Source organism: Uranotaenia lowii, chromosome 1, assembly GCF_029784155.1.
Source record: "Uranotaenia lowii strain MFRU-FL chromosome 1, ASM2978415v1, whole genome shotgun sequence".
NCBI classification, from domain to species: Eukaryota; Metazoa; Arthropoda; class Insecta; order Diptera; family Culicidae; genus Uranotaenia; species Uranotaenia lowii.
In genome coordinates, this window is record NC_073691.1 from 45,496,298 (window position 1) to 45,511,040 (window position 14,743).

Below are 14,743 nucleotides of genomic sequence, written 5' to 3' on the forward strand. Positions count from 1 at the left end.
AAAAAAAAAACGAAAAAAAGATATAGTATTTTAACACAATGGGAACCAACGACGAGGTACCTCGTTTTTTTCTTTACGCGAGTGCGCTTCACTGAGAAGCATAACTCAAATGTGGTACATTTTATAGAAAAACTTTATTCTACATAATTGTGTACAAAACTTTCGATAACTCAAAGATACTAAATTTGAAGAATTTGGTCCAGTCGTTTCTGGGATAGAGAATGCCAAATTTTGGGGTTTTCGGGTTTAGATTTCTTTGCGGCTCTTAATGTGTTACGATAGGTTATATTCTACAAAATCAAAGAACTATGTTAACATGACAAAAAAATTGTATTAACTTGAAAAGATAAAAACTGAGATATGTTTGTTTTTGTTATGAGACCTTTACCTTTTGGTACCTACAGTGAAGATAAACGGAATTTTTGTCTCTTTTTTAAATAATATATTTACTTGTATGATTTTAAAAACCCTATTCTTTTGTAGAAAAATTTTTGCGGCAAAGCACCAAACTTATCACGACCAACGTTAACAAATCCGCAAATACACATTATATTAGTTTCGCCTTCAGTCTATGATCTGCATGCCCATATCGTTGGTGATGAACGAAACAACTGTGCTTAGTATCGCTTTCTGCACCGCCATATTTCCGGTTATCAGTGGCAGTAGCATAGCCAGATCGGTCGGATGTATGTCTGCTACGGCTGCCACGATGTGGTTCTTCAACTTTTCCTGCTCCCGGTGACTTAAATCGTGCATGATGATGTGGCTAACCGGGCGGAATTTGCCACGGCTCATGTACCCTGCACTGACGGCTCCGATGGTACCACCGACGGCCAATCCTACCGGTCCCCCCAGGACACCACCGATGAAACTGCACGAGCCGCAGATTGCCGCACCCTTCAAACTACTCTTCAAGGTGACGCGCATATTGTGTTGGTCCGTTAGTGTGCCGACTGCTTCCATCAGCTCCCGAGTGTTGATTGGCATTTTGGCGAGGTTTTTTATTCTCCTAAAATAAAATTGATCATTAGTTAGGTTCTACTCTTTTGAAAACTGTATTTGGGATGGTCAATACTGTTCAATTGAAAAATGTTAGCTACTGTTTTTAACAATTTAATGCTGAAGAATTATTCAAGGTTGTTTTTCATGAAGTCGCATGGATAAGGTATACGGGTAAGGACAATCTTTAAATAGGCAAAGGATTAACTCAAGAATATGTTTAATCGATGAATATAAATTCTACATGATGATGAGCTTATAAGTCGTGTCATGCAACTCGTATGGTCCATTTTTTTTTCTAGTAAAAAAAGTTCATGTAGGTTTGTCTTAGTTATCTTAGTACAAAATATGATTGCATGGTGTTTTATAATAAAATAAATCACAACCGGACATTCGCAACGATTCATTTCCTTGTTGATAAGCAAATCATAATTCACTTGTATTTTTTCTGAGAAATATTGATCAGGTCTTGTGCAATAGATAAGTAGCTAGCTACCATTCTGCCAATCGATAAGTAAAAATTTCTACTATTTCAACTCAAATGACTAAAAAGGCCAACTTACCAGTAGATAAAAAAAAAACAAAATCTTAATTTAGATTACGATAAGTTGAGTATCCTTTTCTGTCCGATATTCGTCGACAGAAACAGTACAAAAGTACAAAATAAAACGGTGATGAGTAATGTCTAAATATGAACCATTACATTGAACTGTTACATAAAATTAGCTTCTAGCACCACGCGCCAGGCGTTAAACGGTAGTCGGTTTAATCAAAAAGTGGAATTATCAATTAATTTCAAGAAATAAAGAGATAAAACAAAGAATATTAAAGGCACGACGAATGATGAAATTCGAAACAGTCTAACTTTTTTTTTATTTATTCTCACTGTCGTGGCATGACAAAATGTGCATATATACTTTTTATTTTAATAATCATTGGGTAACATTGTTTTTTAAATGAAATATTTTTTAAAATAAGTGAGAATTATGTTTGATTTTTTGTTTTCATTATTAATTCACAGCAAGAACCGGAAACGGGAAATTCCATTACTTATTCAAATATACAGACAGCCAGATATGCCCTTTCGAACCAACGATTTGTTTTTATCACAAAAAAACGAAAACACGCCACTGAACAAAAATTCTTTACACGCTTAGCGGGAAGAGCTCATTTTCGGTTATGTACTTTCATCTTATCCAAGGGCAGAGATGCCAGTGATCATGAAATGGAAATTAAAAAAACATTAAGGTTAAAAATTTAAGTGATGATTTAGACCGAAGTAACAATTGTTAACATACAAAACGAGTTTGGCTCCTTAAAGCCTCAGGGAATGAGCCGTTTCTTATAAAGAAATTTAAAAAAATAACATAAAGCTTACATGAACATAAAAATGTAAGCTTTTCATTTGATGATTCAATCAAGCTTACTGAAGAATTTATATGTTCTGCCCGGGGGACTGAAATGAAGGGAGAAGATTCGTCAATGATCATACAAATTGTGCATCCAATGATTGAATTTTTGATTATTTGTGGTAATTTGTTAGAGTAAATTAGAAGGTTTTAGTTCCCAGTGCTCAGAGAGAGTGAAAATGTGCTAATTGTAGCAAATTGTTGCAATTTGTGAAGCAGTTGTGGAATTTTGATCATTACCACTCCAAATGCAAAGAATTCTCTCTTGATTTCAATCCCTTGGTTCTGCCCTTTGGGGAAAATCTATTCTTAAATGTATTGCGTATAAAGAAAGTAGAAGTAAGTTTGATCTCGGTTTTCATTATTGTCGTGAGCTGGTACACTGCTACATTCCAAAGAGTTATTAGTGGCTGTTCATATACCACGTGGACAACCTAGGGGGAGGAGAGAGGGGGGAGACATTGATTTTCGAATGACACATAAATTTCAACCAGATTCCTGAAATGCCTCAACTGTCAAAAAATGACAGTTTCACGAAATTTTTAAATCTAAAAATTTAAAATATCCTATTCTATTTTGTTTATTTATAGAGGATTTTAATTAAAATATCCATCATATATTAAAAGCCTCTGCAAATTAAATCACTTCTAAGGTCCTCAACAAACTATTTTTTTATTTTAATAAAATGAACAAACTGCATATAATTAAACAACAAACAACAAAATGTTGAATATACGAAGGCATGAAATGTTCATCTGATGGTTCAAACTTAATAAAATAAGTTGAATAATTTAAGGTACTGGATTAAATTTTTTTCAAATAATTTTGTTCAAATCACTCTAGGAATCAAGTCTCCTCATTCTCCCCAATAAAATTGTTTGTTAATAAACAGTTTTCTAATGCCTGCAACTTGTTTACGATTTGTCTGTCGTTGTCCGTACAGTATCGTTGCCAAAAACGCGACATAATAAAAATTTTAGACTGCCAGCCAGCCAACGATAAGAGCAGCTCGAAGAAGCCTCTTGCCAAACAGCGCAGTTATTATGCTTTCCGTGCCAAAATGGTCGTGATGAATCTCTTAATAACGATCAAGGGTTTTCGCGCATCATGACAACCACACCTGAACTTTAAAGGCAGAAGCGCATCCGAACATGATCGAACATATGAATTCTCTGTGATATGAAGGTATGCCATGCGGTACCTCCAAATCGGTATTTGACCGCACCAAGCACCGAGATGTTGGTGCCCGAAACTTTAACAACTTCACACACCGTTCCATGCGAGTCGACGAACGGCCGTTTGGCCTCTGAACTGTATTCGCCATTTTCGCGACACGTAACTCCTTGGAAAGTTTTGCTTTTTGTCCAAGTTTTTAGCTGTGCAGCTGGAGAAAAAAAAGGAATTAATTTTTTATCTGGCACATCAAGCCTTTGCGAATTATTCTTTCAGATGCATTTTGTTTATCTATAAAGTGTGTAGGTTTTGTAATCAATTGATGGTGTTTTTTTGTGTTTATAATGGATTTATAAAGTATCTGGAAAACCTGACGAATCTTGCAGTTTTCAAGGCCACCATAAACAATTTAAACTTCTTAATATCTTATATAAGGAATCATAATTGTAATTCAATGAAATATAAATGTACTGCTAAAAAATCTTTCAATAATCCTTATAAAGAAAGAACGAATTTAGATGAGCGCTGATGTGGTCTATAGTGAATGGGCTGACGCGAGTCTGGTAACCCACACAGCAAAAAAATCTGAATCCTTAACAGCACTGAAATTGAAATCCATAAATTTTACATGACATGGAATACGATTATCTATTGTAAATTTACATAATCGAAAAAATTTGAATCTTTAGCAGCACTGAATTTTAATTACATGAAAATTACATGACACAGAACACGATTTCATAATGTAAAATTCCGTCATTTATGATGCTTCTTTTTATTTACATCATATGTGATGTAATTTCACAAATTTTTATCACTGAAATTGGAAAATATGGATATTACATGACACAGAACGCGAATTCAAGTGTAAACTTAAAAATGCGAAATCGAAAAGAGCACTGAAATTGATGATGACCTGTAAACCTGAAAACATCGAATCCGAAACAACACCGAAATAGAAATGCTTGAATATTACATGGCATGTAACGCAAAAAGTGCAAGTAAATCAAAGCAAACATAATTTAATAAAAAAAGAAAGTTTCTTGGTTCAATGATTCAACAATTTTCGACATTAAAAAAGTTTATGTGTTATATTCGTTTTTATTCGAAGCGTTGGATATTTTGTTCCAGTTGCTGATCCACCCGTGATTTATCGGTTCATCCGCATAATGAATGCCATTGTTATTGTTTTGTTTATGTGTGACCTGTTTTCAATTTGTTGCCGGGCCGGAAAGTTTTCGTTCAGGTTTGGATTTCACAACGAAACCCCATGCGCTGCTGGGGCCTTTAATTGTACCTTCGACAATGGCCGCAGAAGTACTGGTCTGCAACGAACGGAAATGGTCCCAGGTTATCGTAAGTCGGATTCGATATCCCGCGTTATCGGTCTTCTGCAAAAGAAAACACGGGGTAAGTAGATTAATTGTTCCATGTTTGTGCGCGCAAAAAAATTTTCAGTGACCGTAATGATAATTACTGCATAATTTTTTATTTATTTCAGGGACCACCATTCGTTCTACCGGAAGTACCCAAACCCAACGACAGCGGACGGAAGTAGAAATGATTATTCTCGAAGAAACAGTTGCGGTCACTGTTTGACGTTACCACTCTACAGAAACAGCTGATTGGGCTGAAAAGCGAGGAGAGAGCGAAAAGTTTCCTGGTAAGGATGAAATTTATTCAGAAATTCTTAGAATATATTGAATTTATAATTGCGTTTGAAAGAATGGAAATGCTTTAAATCTTATCTTGAAACTAAATGATTTTTTAAATTTCATTTACAGGATTCGGCTGCTCATTCAAGTTGATTTCAACCCCCAAAAAGCGGAAGCAAAAGATTCTCGAACATAACGAATCAAGCGTGAGAAGGCTATCGGACCGAAAATCTGCGGAGGTTCCAACGGATCGTAAAGCCATCTTGGATCGCTATGCGGTTGACCATAAGACGAGTCTTTTAAAGGACTATTGGAAATGTGGAATCTATTACTAAAAAAGTGGAGGAAACGCTATTTTAAACGATAAATTAGTGATATAGATAGGACAAGTGATTCAATTTTGCAATAATGTTGAATGTTATAAAAAAATTGCAAAATATTTTTAATAAAAAAGGAAAACAAAAAACCAAAAATTCTTATTGGAAACGCAAACGCCCTACAAAATTAAAGTGGAAAATTACATCACATATTATGTAACTAAAAAGAAGCATCATAAATGAAGGAATTTTCCATGCGTGTTTAATTTACAAGTTTATTTTAATTTTACATCATTGCGAGTTCAATGACATGTAATATTGAACTCGCACTGAAAATTCTGTCATATATGATGCTTCTTTTTATTTACATCATATATGATGTAATTTTACAGATTTTTTTGGTAGTGTGCAGGCGTACTGGATTCGATTCCCGGTAGCGGCAACAAAGAACTTTTGGGCTCGAATCCCATAAGTTGCCGACAGGTAAGATAACACATCTTACATCACATTGTAATAATCATATATTTGAGAGGGAACACATCTGGGGATAACCTGAAGAGACTATTGCAAGCGGAGTGGATTGCCAACCATTGTCTGTAGGTCTCTGAAGGTTGGATGCCTTCCCTCGACGAACCATCGGCCGTGGAAGCCTTAGAAGCAATTCGAAGGCCAAGCCACACAGAAAAAGGCTGGACCTTGCTACCGATCGGAGAACCATACATACATACATACATACATACATACATAAAGAAAGAACGAATTTGGATCATCTTGAGGCCTCCATAGCTTTCAGCTTAATTTTGTATTAAATATGCTCAGAATATCCTAATACTTCACACTTTAAGCAGTTACCACAACAAAAAAAAATAGAATTTAGAACATTAATTCAGATTGTTAGATTTTCAAATTTGCTCATAAGTTATGGGAAAATTTGTTTTCTCAATCTAGAATAAATATTTCGAAAATCATAGGTATTTATTAAGAATTTGTAATTTAAAAGGTTATTTTGAGACTAAATTATCAAAACCTGAAAAAATTAATTCATTTTATAGAATTTTCATCATAAAAGTGATAAAAGTTTCAATCGCAATATACAAAAATTTAATTTCAGCTATTGAACTAGTTTTACGAATCGAAATGTTCCAGTTCTTTATGAGATTTTTTTTCGGTTTAAATACAAAATCCAAATATTAGGAAATGAATGAATATTTTCAAATTATATACTCGCAAAAAATATCTTAGAGCTATAAAAGATTGACCCGAATCCGAAAGTATGCAGAAAATAATTTTTTTTTGAAAAAGGTAATTTTTGGAAAACCGCAATCTCAATCAATCCACAAACATCTTCCTGCACCAATTGGATAATGTTAGGAAGTAATTTGAATAATCGTATGTGTAGAGATGAAATAATTTGAAAAAAAATCAAAAATCATTTTTTAGCTTTGATGGGCAATTATTGTAATATAATAATTGGTATTCTCATTAAAATAAAGTCATGCATTAAAGAGCACACTTTGTAAAGAGTTCAGATAATTTCAAAGTCGTTAAAAAAAAAAAATTAAAAGTAAATCCAAATTCCAAAACCAAAATTCAATTATAAACTAAACTTAAACATTAAATGAAAAATAGAAATCAAATTCAAATATTTCGGATTCGGCATTAAAATTAAAAGATTCTATACGGTGACACTCGTTTCTGTAAATTGAATCTGTAAATTGCTTACCTGTATCAATTGCAGTTGATTTCAGACCCTCAATAAAAGAATGGAAATAATTACTGTGAAACGTAAATAAATAAATTAATAATTTAAATAATAATATTAATTAACATAACTGAAGTAAAGGGTGATACGGTCAAAATTTGGTCAATATCAACTTGACGTATTTCTTTCAATTTTGCATTTAAAAAACCTGAACACCCCTCATTTTGAATGTGTGTGTGTGTAGAATGTTGCTCCTATTTTGATTTTGGAATTCACTCTCTTCAGTTGTCAAAATGCCGTCCAAGGAAGAAGAGCAGCGTATCAAAATTTTGCTCACGCATCGCGAAAATCCGATCTACTCGCATGCAAATCTGGCAAAATCGCTAAAAAGTTGCCAAATAAACCGTTACAAATGTAATTAAAGTGATTGGGGAACGTTTGTCGACAGCCAGAAAATCTGGATCGGGGGGAAATCGAAAACCGGAAGCCGTTGAGACGACAAAGAGAGTTGCCGGTAGTTTCAAGCGAAACCCTAACCTCTCACTCCGAGATGCCGCAAATAAGCTGGGTGTATCGTCTAAAACCGTGCATCGAGCCAAAAAACGAGCCGGACTATCGACTTACAAGAAGGTAGTGACTCCAAATCACGATGATAAACAAAATACGACGGCCAAAGCGCGATCCCGGAGGCTGTACCCGACGATGCTGACGAAGTTTGACTGCGTGGTAATGGACGACGAAACCTACGTCAAAGCCGACTACAAGCAGCTTCCGGGACAGGAGTTTTATACGGCAAAAGGAAGGGGAAAGGTAGCAGATATTTTCAAGCACATGAAACTGTCAAAGCTCGCGAAGAAATATCTGGTTTGGCAAGCCATCTGTACTTGTGGCTTGAAAAGCAGCATTTTCATAACTTCCGGGACTGTCAACCAAGAAATTTACGTGAAAGAGTGTTTGAATAAACGTCTGGACAAGGTGGCTGTACAAAATCTGATGGCAGGGGTTAAGCGTAAGGCCCGGCAATTCGAATTTGGAAAAGCGGAAGCCTAACTGAATATTTTACCTGAATTTTATAATAATTAAACATGAAAAAGAAATTTAATTTGATTTTTTAAATAAACGATTTCACCGATTTACATGCGTTTACCCTTGACCAAATTTTGACCGTATCACCCTTTAAATTTCAGAAATTCGCTGAGCCGTATTCCAACATAAAAAGGCTTGAATGTGCAGATTTCAAATTCTTGTGTTAATTGAAGTCTGGTAATTGTCTTATATTATTATTAAAAAAATATATTTATCATTTCAGAGGAATTGTGCCCAGAGTGCGTAAAGTTAAAGGCAATATACTTCATATTTGGTTCTCAATATGTTGAAATTTCATGATTTAATACTAGAATTAGTCACCCTATCAGTCATTTCATTATTAATTCGTCACTATCAGTTGGAATTGAATACAATTGAATAGAACAGCATTTTTTTTCATCAAAATTCCGTGATCCTCATAAAAAACCGTTATAAAATCATAGAAATTTTTTTATGAACTTTTCAAATAACCAACTGTGGTCTGTAAAACTTGGTAAAACCAAGCACTTTTATTATTTTAATATGACCTATCAATCTATCTGAATTCATATCAATCAAAAGATTTTCAATACGACTTCATCAAAAATAGCAATCTTTGATACAAAACTTCAATTTTAAATCATTTTTTGGCTTTAAGGTCGCTTTCTGAAGACCGTTAAAATCGAAACTTAAACTTTTAGGAAGCATGAAAATCGGTTCACATAGTTTTGATTTTATAACCGAAATAATTATCCTGATCTATATGACCCTAACCGGCTAATTGTCCTTGTTTTTGCTGGGTGACTCTGGTAGAAATGTAAAGCTCCTCATTTTAGGATAAGTCAGAAAATTTTATATATCAAGCTTTAACCGTTTTGGAGGAATGTTTCCTCCAGCTTAACGGAAATTATGATATAAAGTTTAGCAACAGTTTTTTACAGCACATTTACAGCCACTTGACATGATTGTCTATCGTTTCGATTGAACTCGGTTGAATCGAATGGGACACTAACAAAAGGCAGACATCGTCGTTACCGCACAGGCTGCGTACTTGGGTGTTCAAAAGATGCGCCGAACAGCAATCTTACGTTAGATTGATGATGGTGCCTGGAAGCCGTTTCGAGGATAGACATCCCCCCTTTCTTGGTCCCCTTTTCTTGCTGTACCGTGCATAGCTCAGGCTTCGTCCTCATGTCTGCGAATTCCGAATACATACCTCAAAACATCCGTCAGCTACTTGAGCAATTTGATTCAATCAAATTTGCGCCTCGTTCACGTCATCCGAAGATGACTCCTTGGGGTCACTCACGCGAGCCATTTTAACCCGGACGTTGCTTGGCTCATCTCGGACGGTTATGTATGTAGGATGGGGGAGAAATTGATGAAGTGCTTATCAAGTGTTTGGCTGCGAACCATGCAAGCGATAAAATCTGCCTTTTTTTACTTCGTTTCAAATGGAATCTCATGTAAGCCTTTTTTCGAACATCAAAGATCCACTTCCTTGCCTTAGAAATTTTGCGCAGTTAAATTTCATTGTGTAACAACTTAATGCATATTTTATCGGTTTATTCTTTTACAAAATTTTAACAAAGCGTGGCTGTCTCCTTTCAGTGGACGATAGGAAAGAGTGAAGGGGGCTCCGTTACAATTTTTCGCATAACTCGAGAACTAATCGAGGGGATAAAGTTAGGGAAGAGGGTAGCTCACATCGAATTGTTTTGCATAACTATCAAACAGATGGAACCAAATATGACATGGGAAATCATTTGGGTACGAGAAATAGTTTTATGATTATTATCTCTTTTCCAGTGAGTACATAGGAAAGGGGGAGGGGGTTCAATATAATTTTCTTGGTATAGAAGTAATCAAGCAAAAAAAAATAAATCTTGACATGGGATGGTCTTTGAGTACAAGATATGTTTCTATGGAATTTTACAGACTCTTCTGTCTTGCAGTGTGGAGAGCGGAAGGACGGAGGGGATTCCATATAAATGTTGATGTATTGCTTAAAATTTATCAAAAAATTGATTATGAGAGTTTTTGAATACGACAAAATAGGATCCCTACCTCTTTCCAGCATTTGCAGATGGGAAGGGGGATTTTGGCTTAATTTTTTTTTTCTGGGATAACAACAGATCTTAACATCTCATGCTTTATAGAACTCCAGAAGTAGTTGCTCTGCGAAGTAGTTGCTCTGCGAAGTAGTTCCACCTCCCCGTGGTGCAGAGTGGAAACGTGTCTGCTTTATGCAGATGTACGGCCGAGAGAACTACACCCCCCCCCCCCCCCCCCCCTTATGAAGACCCTCGCTATCGAATTTTTATTACGGCAATGGAATTACTATCGGAAACCGACTCCATTGGTGAAGGTGTGAAGCTTAACCGTGCCGATGTACCTGGAAGGCTGGCGGGTCGTTAAGTCACGCCAGTCTCTAACGGTTGCCTGTGGGGCACCGGGACTCACCCCCACAGTATCCCAGTCCTTGCTGCGCTAAGCAGGTCACTGGCGCAGTGGACCGCTTGTTACCTTGCTATTCGTGGGACTCAAGATGAGAAAAATTTAAACAAAGAGAAAAGGGACGGAACGGGCAAAGGCGAGAGCCCGAATCCGTTCGGCGGGAGTAGCCTTAGGTGTTCGCCGGTTAGGCAATCTGCCAACCCGGTGGACCCGACGGCAACGGCGGTGGAAACACCGTGCGATGATCGAGCGGACCCGTACGAACAAGTACAGGAAGCGCTGGAGGACCTACTGAGCTCCCCGGAACTCCAAGATCCGGGAGCTCCAGTAGAGTTGGTCACGGCCATGGCTGGCATCGCTGACTTTATGGAATGTGTGAAGGGGAAGTCCAACATCCACAAGGAAATACGCGAGAAGCTAGCCAGGGTGATGCAGCTTTTCATCGCAGCTAACAAAGCTGTGGTGGAACGTCTTGCGGAGCCCGAGACCAAAAGAGCGAGGGCCGGCAGAGACCCCTCTGAGGGCGGACATCATCCGCCCGAAGAAGCAAAAGGGGAAGGCCCAAAGGTACGGAGACGGGAAAAGCCAAACCCCGACCCCAACGACGCAAACGTCGCGTCAGGGAGAGGGGCGAGGCGATTGTCGTCAAAGCACCTGACAGATGCGTACGAACGAAGACCTCGACGAACCGGCCACAAGTCGGCTAACTGCAAGAAGCCTGCTAAATGCCCTGTCTACGCTCGAGACCACGCTGCTGGCAACCCTAGGTGCCCCGCCTACACAAAGGCGCAGGCGGTACCACCCCGGGCGCCAAGAGCATAGAGGTCGTCCAACTTAACCTCAACCACTGCTACACAGCACACCAGCTGTTGCGGCAGATGACAGTTGAGGAAAAGTTGGACATCGCGCTAGTGGCAGACCCATATCGCAGAGCTGCGAATGGCATTAATTGGGCGACCGATGATGCCAAACTGGCCGCGATATGGGTTACAGGTAGTTTCCCCATACAAGAAGTGGTGGCGACGGAAAACGAAGGCATGGTGGTGGCCAAAGTTAACGGGATCTACTTCTGTAGCTGCTATGCTCCCCCAAGATGGTCCTTGGAGAGGTTCGGCACTATGGTTGACAAGATGGTAGATGTGCTAACGGGGAAAAGCCCCGTAGTTATTGCTGGCGACTTTAACGCGTGGGCCGAGGAATGGGGTAGCCGCCTCACAAACCCCAGAGGTCAAATACTCTTAGAAGCCCTGGCGAGGCTTAATGTGGATCTGGTCAACGTAGGGAACACCAGTACCTACCTGGGTTGGAACGAGAGCGAGTCAACCATATATGTCACCTTCGGTAGCCCGGGGTTGGTATGCGATTGGATGGTGAGCGAGGCCTACACGAATAGCGATCACTTCGCGATTCGCTATCGGCTAGGCTCAAGTACGCGGACAGGTAGACGCGAGTCTCGTACAGGTGAACGCCTCTGGAAGACAACGCAGTTCGACCAGAACGTCTTTGTCGAAGCGTTGCACTGGGAGAGTAACCTGGACAACCTGTCCGCGGAAGAACTGACGAGGGTTCTAGCTGGCGCTTGCGATGCTGCGATGACGAGAAGGGCCAAGCATAAAAACACTAGGCCACCCGTCTATTGGTGGACGGAGGAAATTGCGGGTCTGCGTGCCGACTGCCATAGGGCAAGGCGCAGGATGCAGAATGCAAGGACCCAAGAAGAGCGAACGGAGCGTAGGCAACTCTTCACAAGCGCGAGATCGGCCCTCCGCAGGGCCATCAACGCAAGTAAGAGGGCACGTTTCAAGCAGTTATGCCGTGACGCCAACGACTGTCCATGGGGTGATGCCTATCGGATAGTCATGGGCAGAACTAAAAGTGGGGGTGCACCACCTGAAACGTGCCCCGATAAACTGAGAGTCATCATCAATGAGCTGTTCCCACAGCACGATGCTACCCGCTGGCCAACAGTCCCGTATGACTGGGACACCAGCGCTGAAGAGCGAATAACGGTGGAAGAACTTCGCGAGATCGCCGAGTTTCTCCAACCGAGGAAGGCCCCCGGACCAGACGGCATTCCGAACGTCGCGGTGAAAGCCGCGATCAGGGAATTCCCCGATATGTTCCGAACATCGTTGCAACGATACGTGACGGAACGGGTGTTCCCTGACACCTGGAAACGGCAGAAACTCGTCCTTCTGCCAAAACCGGTTAAGCGTCCAGGAGACCCATCGGCATATCGGCCGATCTGTCTACTGGATACAGCGGGTAAGGTCCTGGAGAAGGTGATTCAGAACCGACTTCAGAGGTATACTGAAAGCGAGGGCGGACTCTCGGGGAAACAGTTTGGTTTCCGTTGAGGCCACAGCACCGTAGATGCCATCCGCTCGGTCATCGAGGTAGCGGACAGAGCCAGGCTGACCAAAAGGAGAGGGCTCTGCTTTTGCGCGGTTGTCACTCTGGATGTGAAGAACGCCTTCAATACCTTCTGCGTAGGATGCTCCACCTTCGGGGAGTATCCGAGTAGAGCGGTTCTCAACGACAGAAGCTGTGGGGATAAGACATGACCTTCTTCGCAGTGAAAATCGTTGGGAAAGGGTTATTCCACGTTCGGGGAATACCCGCAGGTAGAGTGGCTCTCGACGCTGGGTGAGCCATTCGAGTCGGAGTAGGGTGACGTCTTCGTCGGGAATCATCCGAGTCGTTGCGTTAAGTCCCGCGAGTGTGCCGTGACAGGCGCGAGTCTAGGATAAGCTGCTCTCGATCTGGCACACGACGGGCAAGGTGGCAAACTTTGAACCCAGAAGATAAGAGGTCGGGCTTCGAGTCGTTAGAGGAGAGGTCAGGCCTCAAACCTTCAGGCGGAGAGGTTTGTGTGGTCAACCCCGAGTCTTTATGATAAGGGTCGGGTCCCGAGTCGTAAGAGGAGGGACCAGGCCCCTTACCAACAAGAGGAGGGGTACAAGTGGTCACCTCGAGTCATTACGAGGAGAGGTCAGATTTCAAGTCGTTAGAGGAAAGATCGGGCCTTGAATCGTGTAGAGGAGAGGTAAATCTCGAGTCGATGCGAGGAGGGGTCGGATCTCAAGTCGTTAGAGGAGAGATCAGGCCTCAAGTCGCGAAGAGGAGAGGTTTGTGTGGGAATCTCGAGTCATTGCGAGGAGATATCGGTTCTCAAGTCGTTAGTTAGTTCAGGCGTCGAGTCGTAAGGATGAGAGGTTTTGCTGAAAGTAGTCTCGTTAATGAGTATTGCCTTGGAGCGCACTAGCGCGAATAGACCTCCCACTATTGAAGTATAGTGTACTAAACAGTTCGAAGTGGGAACCAGGTCTGCGGCCCCAGGTGGAGTTTAGGGAGTAGGGGGTATACACGGAGTATATCATGAGTCTTCCCATTGTACCCATGGACCCAGAGTAGCAAACTGGGGGGACGCGGTTGCTCGCCGTGCCTTGGAATACAATCCGTTGGTTATCAACTAAAAAAAAAAAACTCCAGAAAGTTTTCAAATTTTTGTAAATTTATTTACGGCATTTAGGGGAAAATGTTTATTCTTGGAGAAAGAATATCAGAATTAATAATTGAAAAGTTCGGAATAATTTTCACAGATGCTGAAAAGAGAGAAAAAGCATTTTTGCGAGAAAAACTTATTAACGTACACCATACTTTACTCCGCAACATTGCATTATTCAGGAGAAGTAGGACCGGGATAGAGGTGGCACTTCCTTAATACAATGAAATTTGGTTGGTCCGAAGCTTCCATGTGGTGAACACGTATACCTACTCCGGAAGATCCCGTTTGACAAACTGCCATTTCTTTCGCAGTTGATATTTTTTACATGAAACTTTCAGACAAGCTTATTACACTTAAAAACTCATCATTCATTGAGTTTTCAATATTTTGCGTGCACTAGAAAGAGAGGTTCAGCTATTTTAGTAAAAGTAGGAAAAATTGAGATTGCTTGTCAAATT

General features: G+C 40.1%; 1 protein-coding gene and 1 long non-coding RNA gene across 2 annotated transcripts; one reads left to right on the plus strand and one right to left on the minus strand.

The window, feature by feature from the left end:
• Positions 1-265: 265 nt before the first annotated feature.
• Positions 266-1,879, minus strand: LOC129749246 (protein C19orf12 homolog). The gene is made up of 2 exons (XM_055744182.1): positions 1,563-1,879; positions 266-1,009 (listed from the first exon to the last, which is right to left on the minus strand). Exon 2 carries the CDS (start codon positions 985-987, stop codon positions 565-567), a length of 423 nt encoding a protein of 140 aa, XP_055600157.1. The 5' UTR covers positions 988-1,009; positions 1,563-1,879; the 3' UTR covers positions 266-564.
• A 2,828-nt stretch (positions 1,880-4,707) lies between these two features.
• LOC129749277 (uncharacterized) lies at positions 4,708-5,617 on the plus strand. Its single transcript, XR_008737992.1, has 3 exons — positions 4,708-4,991; positions 5,083-5,244; positions 5,366-5,617. It is a non-coding gene; the product is annotated as an uncharacterized LOC129749277 (long non-coding RNA).
• Positions 5,618-14,743: the final 9,126 nt, after the last annotated feature.

Bases quoted from the DNA above. Each gene is read 5' to 3' on its own strand.
- LOC129749246 (XM_055744182.1), bottom strand. From the start codon at position 987: ATGCCAATCAACACTCGGGAGCTGATGGAAGCAGTCGGCACACTAACG.